This window comes from Impatiens glandulifera, unplaced genomic scaffold (assembly GCF_907164915.1).
Source record: "Impatiens glandulifera unplaced genomic scaffold, dImpGla2.1, whole genome shotgun sequence".
NCBI classification, from domain to species: Eukaryota; Viridiplantae; Streptophyta; class Magnoliopsida; order Ericales; family Balsaminaceae; genus Impatiens; species Impatiens glandulifera.
The window spans coordinates 6,357-15,003 of record NW_025918989.1 but is presented as its reverse complement, the minus strand read 5'-3'; the positions used below and the strand labels follow the sequence as shown (position 1 = coordinate 15,003).

The 8,647-nt window shown below is 33.9% G+C and overlaps 1 protein-coding gene across 1 annotated transcript; it reads right to left on the bottom strand.

Annotated features, from left to right (window-relative positions):
- Positions 1–293: 293 nt before the first annotated feature.
- On the bottom strand, positions 294–5,766 carry LOC124917296 (aspartic proteinase 36-like). Its single transcript, XM_047457756.1, has 8 exons — positions 5,548–5,766; positions 5,232–5,465; positions 4,989–5,097; positions 1,058–1,111; positions 828–923; positions 677–743; positions 518–592; positions 294–427 (listed from the first exon to the last, which is right to left on the bottom strand). Exons 1-8 carry the CDS (start codon positions 5,682–5,684, stop codon positions 309–311), a joined length of 891 nt encoding a protein of 296 aa, XP_047313712.1. The 5' UTR covers positions 5,685–5,766; the 3' UTR covers positions 294–308.
- Between the last annotated feature and the right edge of the window lie 2,881 nt (positions 5,767–8,647).

The following is an 8,647-nucleotide window of genomic DNA, read 5'->3' as shown; positions in this document are numbered from 1 at the left end:
AGCACGTACATTGTCAGCCTTATTAAGTTCTTTCCATTTTTGTTTTGTTTTTATATCATGGGTAACATCAACTACGTACTATTTCAATCAATATTTACATAAATAAGTTGAATTGATCTATTATATATAAATATTTAACGAGATTGGGTCATATATATTAAAAAAATTCAATATTTAACGAGATTGGGTCATATATATTTTATAGATCGAATAATTGTCCTCGAGCTACATTACATCTTCATTTACATGTACGTTAAATCATAATGATCAAAGTCTTTTTAAACATAAACCCAGTCATAAGAAATAACTTAAATTAATATTAATATAACCAAAAGAATCAACAAATATGAACTTATTGTAAAGCTCATAAGTTGCATGTTGTCCAATCCAGAAGTAGTTTGGGAGACATTCACGATCGCCGCGGAACCTACAAAACAATATTTAAAAAGAATACGGTGATCAAAAAAATAGTTTAATTAGTATACATAAAAACACCGTAATTAATATTTTAACTTACAATTATAATAACTGGACCATCCAAGTTGATGATGATCTATGTCGTAAACTATAATCTTATCCTTCAAAACAAGATCTACAAATCATAGAACACTTTTAATATTAGTAAGTATCAATAATTAAAAAATAAAGTTCATTCTTTGTTTTTTTCTAAGCCTACCGCCTAAAATGGTCAAATTCTCCACCATAGTTTTGTGGAAGCCGACACAGAGTGTTGGAACATCATCCTGTGACAAAATTAATATTTCACCAAGATTATCATCAACTACATAATTCTAATTTATAATTAATTAATTAATTTGTTAACTCACAATAATGGGTTGGTAATTAAGAATGTAATCCTGTGGTTTCAAAACCATAGTGGCATTATCAGCAAAATGGAAAGCAACAAGTGGAAACCTGTCCATCTTGCTGCACCACCCTGTCAAGTATGAAATGGTCACATGATTAATTAATTAGGTAAAATGATAAAAGTCCTCCTAATTAATTAATATTAGACAAATTAATGTTGTAATTAATTACTATATAGTAAAAATTATACCTGGTCGAGATTTGAGTCCAGAGGTGTTCCATATTCTGCAACTTCATTATTTATCTGTAAAATATTAAATGATCGATCAGATACTTTAACGAGAAATTCACAAATAATACATGAGAATGTGAAAAAAGGATATATCTATATGAATTTTAAGTGCTAGCTAGCTCACAACATTTATAAATGCGTCGTATGCTTCCGGTGCTAGATAGCTCAAAGAGGTCCCCGAGTCCACTGTTGGGTTTTGGGCTCATATTTAATTAGAGTTTATATATTGTAATTGGACTTTAAGCTTTTATTGGGCTTAGGAGTAGTAGTTTAGTCTTTTGGCTTTTGATGTACTCCTATAAATAGAGACATTGCAACATAGGGTTACTTGGACCATTATTCCATGGAATATCAATAAAATGGACGACTCCCCGAGGATGTAGGCATTGTTGGCCGAACCTCGTTATATCTTGTGTTCTTTATTATTCTTTACCATTTTATCTTTATATCTTCTTTTATCGCGTGTTTAGATTAGATCGTTTCTCAACAAGTGGTATCAGAGCATGTTTTGAGAATGTTTAACCTAATCTATTTGTGAAGATATGACAGAAACCTAACCACCATTGAAGAAATTGTTTGATATTTGTGCTTTTGTTGAAGATTGCTGGTTATTTGAGAAAACGACATTGGTTGTAGAAGATTTAGCCGCTGTGAAGATTTGAGTCGAAATCTTCAATTGCTAAGAAGATGTCTACGGTCGTTAAAATATTTCTTAGGTCTGGGTGACGAGGTTTGAGAAGAAGAGAGAAGAAGACAATGATCTTTTATTCTTCTTGAAGGCGCCAATGGGTGCAGCCGTGCTTGTGACGAAAAGTCGTCATGTAAGCAGCGATACCAGAATGAAGAAGATGAGGTATATTTTTTGACTTATTTTAATTTGGGACATATGGTCTATTAAAATATAAAAAGAAAAAATATATATATATCTCCATATATATCTCCATATATATCTATATCTATATATTCCATATAAATAGATATTATATTATGATATAATATAATATATATAGAGAAGCCAAGAATCTTTGAAGCGGTCAACAACTAAGACTTTTTCAACTAAGACTTTTTATTTAAGTCTCGTTTGATTTTATAAAATAGGTTTAAGACCTATTTGTTCCAATTTTCACAAGTAAAGCCTTATTTGATTTTAATCAAACTCTCAAAGCTTTGTATGCTTTGATCTTGGATTTGTATTGAGGTTTGTTTGACTTGAATTTCTCAAATATGGAGATTTGTGATTTATCTTCTAAGAAATTTAATATTCGTCAATGGGGAGATTGAAAATTGGAGTTGAAAAAGAAGGTGGAGTGCTTATTCGATGTTGCAGATTGTGGAAGACAATTGATGCAACATGTAAAGGGTTTTCTGATTAAAGTAGGTGGCTTTAATGTTTGTTTGCAAGAGTGTGACTTTGATATGTGTGTATAAGGGCTGAATTTGGATTTGCATCAAACCTTGTGAGTAGGTTTTGATTGGCAATCCCGGTAAGTGCTGGTGCGAAGTTGTCAAGTGGGTGTTGATGCCTCAAGGGTTCTACCAAGAATGATAATTTCTAAGGTATGAGTTGAGGATGCACTAATCATATATATGGTTTGTTAGATTCTTTTTATGCAGGATTTTGCTAGAAGAATGTGGAGAACAAACGATACATCTTCATGTTTATTGAAAATTAGTTGGAGGTTTTATTATAACTGATTGTTGTCTTGGCATACATGGGTGACATTATTTCACTATGGCGAGGGCTTTGACTTGAAGAAATTCTCGGCTAAAATAAGTTTGGAGAGATTTTTATTTGGAAACCGGTTATTGAAGAAGTCAAATTAAAAGAGGGGTAGAGAGAAAATCTAGTAGTAGATTTTCGCCTACAGCCGCACAGAGTTCATCAAACTGACGATGGAAGATTCAAACAGAGTCCGATTGCGCTGAGATTTTGTCGAGAGGGTTGGTAACTCATTCCTCTACATTTTCAACGGTCGGATCAAGGTTTGGACGTCTCGAAGTTTTTTTTATGGGGCTTAAAGTGTCTGCCTATTTTAGTTTTATTTGACTTATTTGGGACCAAAAAGTTTGTATCTTTTTGGTTATGACCTCATCTTATTGGAAGAGCCAATCAAGATGAAGACGGTGGTGAGATTATGTGCTTTTACACTTGACAAAACATGATCGAATATGGGAAGTTATTATCAAAATGGTGTTTACCGATGATAACATTGTCGACATGTTGACAGGGCAATCCTTCATGCCAAAATTGCAAAATTGCATTGAGTTGGCGGGTGATTAAAGATTGAAACAATTCCAGCTAACACATATTATGAATGAAAGACCAGGAAGAGGAAGACTAATGAAAGACACTTATAAGTTGAGGTGGAGACATCTTGAAAGCAACTCTCAAACGACCGAGAAAAAATCATTGCATTATCTTCTAATGTGAGAAGATAAATAAAAACCTTGAGTGAGATTCCTAGTCATGAAAAAGGGGCTAGATGGGAGACTCAGTTAATTCGAAGGTGATGATTTTGTTACTTCTTTTGTTCTATCTTATTTGTCTATACATTGTGGATCATATATTAGATGAATGAGATGATTGAGACCTTGAATAGGGATTCCTAGTCATGAAAAATGGGCTAGATGAGAGGTTCGATCAATTCAAATGAAAGGATATTCGATTTCTTTTAGAGAAACTATAGATGATCATTTGAAGCATGGGTGAAGACAATTGAAGAGAGAGATATTGAATATCGAAATAATATTCTTGGATTGCTAGGCAGTTTTGGACTCAAGAAACTAGCATATTGCAAGTTAATGTGTTCAAGGAGAAGTATGAGGTTCAAGTTGGTTGAGTATGCAACGTTCAAGGCAAGATGGGTGACAAATACTTTGTCAGATCTTGAGCTAGAGAAAAGAGATGTCGTGATAGCCTAATTTATTTGTTATGAAGTAGACGATAAAGGTTCGTCTTGGGTCTTCTCGTTTTTCGATCGATATCTTATTTTGAGGAAGTAGACGATGGAAGTTCGTTTTGGGTGTCCTCAGTTTTCGATAGATATCTGATTTTGAAAAAGTAGATGATGAAAGTTCGTCTTGGGTCTATTCGGTATTTTGCTTTCAGTCGGTTGTTGGACTTGAAAAATATGACACTCAGTTTGTGGCAAACAAAGGTAAAGATTATTTTGACATAATAAAGAATTGTTAATTCTAGTTTCCGCATATGTCAATGGGTATGAACAAAGATTGAGAAGAGTTGTTGAATGTCTCTAGTCGCTGAAGTAGCGTAGTTGCCAAATTTACTTGTTGTTATAAACTCTATGATTTTATCTTCTAAGGGCTTTTGAACGGAACTGGATGTATAATGATTTATCTCGTGAATGGCTCGAACAGTGAAGATTGATGTGTGGCTCATAACTTTTTGATGGCGCGATATACGTAATGGCGGAGATTGTTATTCTTCTAAGGGCTCTTGAATGGAGTGGAGGTGAAGATTGATGGGTACGGCTCGTGTATTTCCTAAGGGACGTGAAATTCGTCAAGGTGGAGATTTGTAATTTATTCATCACATCTCAATAAGCGCAGTATTCGCCCAAGGTGGAGATTGTTGGGTTTTGGGCTCATATTTAATTAGAGTTTATATATTGTAATTGGGGGCTTTAAGCTTTTATTGGGCTTAGGAGTAGTAGTTTAGTCTTTTGGCTTTTGATGTACTCCTATAAATAGAGACATTGTAACCTAGGGTTACTTGGACCATTATTCCATGGAATATCAATAGAATGGACGACTCCCCGAGGATGTAGGCATTGTTGGTCGAACCTCGTTATATCTTGTGTTCTTTATTATTCTTTACCATTTTATCTTTATATCTTTTTTTTATCGCGTGTTTAGATCGTTTCTCAACATCCACAATGGTACCTCCGACGTCTGGTGTATTGTAAACGGTCGGATTGATGGGTAACGATTTTCCTTTGACCGTTATACTTTTCAAATCCAAACTATAATACGAGTTCCTGTTAAAAAATGAATGTTAAGTAGTTCAAAATAAATAAAAAGAAAAATGTTTAATCTATCTCTATCATATGTATGTAACATATATATTTCTTGATAATCGATAAAACCAAATTAGGGAGTGAAGGATGATTACCTGTAAGATGCTGGTACGAGAGGAGTAAACACAATATCTGCATCATTGTGATCAAATTCACCGAGGACTAATGTGCCGTTGCCATCTCTTCCCAAACAATGCGAAAAAATATTAGGAATCATAAGCTGAGTAGCTAGTTGTGATACAATTGAAGGATACAAGTAACCAAGTGCCATAATGCCATCAATTGACTGATTTTCTTTAGTAAATCCCCCGGTAAGAAATGTACTACACCTGTTGGAGACCAACAAAAAATTATGTAATTTAATTAGGTGTAAAAATGAGATCGAGTAATATTATTATGTAATCTAGTTACCCGAAAAAAATTCTAGCTGACATGTTTTTGACCAAATTATAATCATGGGGCATTACAACGTCAAATTCCAACAAATCTGTTAGATAGTAACCAAAGGTGCCACTGCCATCTCCATATTCTTCAGAATACTGGCACATTGAACTCTGATTAGTGGATTGACCTGCCGACGTGACGCATCTTTCATCTAAACATAAGACCGGTTTAGCCGCCGACGACCTATCTGGATCAAAAAGGTTGGGCCTAAACTGCGCGCAAATACAATATTATCATAAAAATGAATCACATTATATATATATTAATTATTAAACAAAATATAATTTACCCCGAGCTTAGACTTCCCAGGGCAGTCCGGACAGGGCTTGCAATTCACCCACATATAATTAGTTCCCGTATCAATCCGAACATGTAATTTCCTTGGAGGAGACCCAAGTCTAATTGTTGTGTAATATAACCTGTATTAATTAATGTAATAATTAGAAGATATCATATAATTATTATTAAATATTAACAATTAATTATCTATACCCGCCAATATAGGGGTCACGGAATGTTCCCAAGAGCGTGATCTTTGGAATGCCTCCCACGGGTAAAAAAAGGGCCTTTACCGACGGTTTTTACCGAAAGTTTTGTAAACCTCTCCTAAATACTCCTGAGAGGAACAAATCCTTCGGGATTAAAAATAGATTTCGAGTGGGGTGTAAAACCTTCGGGTTTATTAACTATTACCGAAAGTTCTACAAAGAACTTTCGGTTCTTACCTTCCCAAAAACCAAAAAAAATTCTAAGTGTTGGATGTTGGTTATTTGCGAAGGTTTTTTTAAAAACCTTCGGTTTTGAAATTCCTGGATTTTTAATTGCGAGGGTTATTCAAAGAACCTTCGGTTTTGCCTTTTTTGAAATTCTCATTTCCGAAAGTTTTACAAATAACCTTCGGTTTTGCTCAATTAAAAAAAATTCTAAATTTAGTAATGGTTATTTCCGAAGGGTCTTTAATAAACTCTCGGTTTTGACTAATATCAAAACCGAAAGTTTTATAAAAACCTTCGGCATCAACCTCTATAAATACAAACCCTAACCCTTCTCTTTTTCATTCCACTCTTCTCTCCTTTCTCTCTCTTCCGCGCCGCCGCCGCCTGCCTCCTCCACGCCGGTTCTTCTCCTCTCTCGTTCAGGTAATTTGTTTCATTTGTTTTTTTTTGTTTATTATGAGATTTAGATTTGTTAAGTTTATATATATATATATATATATATTATAGATCTAGATTTATGCTAGCTTACGTTATTTTGTTTGATTAATATATATATACATATATCTGAAATGCATTTAGGATATGGGTGATTCGACATGGAAGAGACTTCGGCGTACACCGGAGAAACTGCATCCGTGTTACCAGAATCTGATAGCACAATCAGAAATTGCGGCACGTGAGGAAGAGGTAAGACAGATGACGCTGGAAATGGAACAAATCCGATTAAGAGATGCGGAAAGAGGTCGTTTGCTTAGTGAAATTAAAGCGGACCGGGCCGAAATGTCCCAGAGATTAGAGAATCTCGAACATGAACTTGTATTGTTGAGGAGTCGAGTGAATCAACCACCCCCTCCTTCCACCCCATCTAATAATTAATTTCTAGATTTATTATGGGTTTATTAGTTTTTCCGTACGAACGATGCAGACAATTAATATTTTTATGTGTTATGTTTTAATATTTATGAATTATTATTATTATGTTTGGTTTGGTTTGGTTTACTATGTTGTTAAATAATTATGTTTTGTTTACTTTTCACATTTTAAAAAAAAAAACGCATGGCCAAAACCGAAGGTTTATTTGAAAACCTTCGGTTTTGACCCATATTTTAAAAAATGTTAGGGTATAAACCGAAGGTTTTCAAATAAACCTTCGGTTTTGACCCCCTGTTCAAAAAAATCTGAATATTTTCTAAGTATGGGGGAAGGGTAAAAACCGAAGGTTTTCAAATAAACCTTCGGTTTTGACCCCCTGTTCAAAAAAATCTAAAAAAATTCTAAGTATGGAGAAGGGTAAAAACCGAAGGTTTTCAAAGAAACCTTCGGTTTTGACCCCCTGTTCAAAAAAATCTAAAAAATTTCTAAGTATGGGGAAGGGTAAAAACCGAAGGTTTTCAAAGAAACCTTCGGTTTTGACCCCCTGTTCAAAAAAATATGAATATTTTCTAAGTATGGGGAAGGGTAAAAACCGAAGATTTTCAAATAAACCTTCGGTTTTTACCCATGATTAAAAAAATCTGAAAATTTTCTAAGTATGGGGAAGGGTAAAAACCGAAGGTTTTCAAATAAACCTTCGGTTTTTACCCATGTTTAAAAAAATCAAAATAATTTCTAAGTATGGGGAAGGATAAAAACCGAAGGTTTTCAAATAAACCTTCGGTTTTTACCCATGTTTAAAAAAATCAAAATAATTTCTAAGTATGGGGAAGGGTAAAAACCGAAGGTTTTCAAATAAACCTTCGGTTTTTACCCATGCTTAAAAAAATCAGAAAATTTTCTAAGTATGGGGAAGGGTAAAAACCGAAAGTTTTCAAATAAACCTTCGGTTTTGACTCCTACTTAAAAAAATCAGAAAATTTTCTGAGTATGGGGAAGGGTAAAAACCGAAGGTTTTCAAATAAACCTTCGGTTTTGACCCCTGCTTAAAAAAATCAGAAAATTTTCTAAGTATGGGGAAGGGTAAAAACCTAAGGTTTTCAAATAAATCTTCGGTTTTGACCCCTACTTTAAAAAATCAGAAAATTTTCTAAGTATGGAGAAGGGTAAAAACCGAAGGTTTATTTGAAAACCTTCGCTTTTGACCCCTGTTTAAAAAAATCAGAAAATTTTCTAAGTATGGGGAAGGGTAAAAACCGAAGGTTTATTTGAAAACCTTCGGTTTTGACCCTTCCTAAAAAATTCTGTTTAAGGTCAGGACCGAGAGGTTTCCTTAAAACTTTCGGTGAAACCCATAAAAACCGAAGGTTATACTATTAACTTTCGGTGTTACCAAATCATAATTTGTAAAATTAATTGGTTTGATACATTCCAATCTAGAATCTTAACTAATCTAATCAAGTGTGTGTTGTTTTTTA

Excerpts from the sequence above, each read along its gene's own strand:
- LOC124917296 (XM_047457756.1), bottom strand. The coding sequence starts at position 5,684 with ATGTGCCAGTATTCTGAAGAATATGGAGATGGCAGTGGCACCTTTGGT. Across the intron at positions 5,466-5,547 it reads TCAGCTAGAATTTTTTTCGG|GTGTAGTACATTTCTTACCG; the intron begins GTAACTAGATTA and ends GGTCTCCAACAG. Across the intron at positions 744-827 it reads TTAATTACCAACCCATTATT|GATGATGTTCCAACACTCTG; the intron begins GTGAGTTAACAA and ends ATTTTGTCACAG.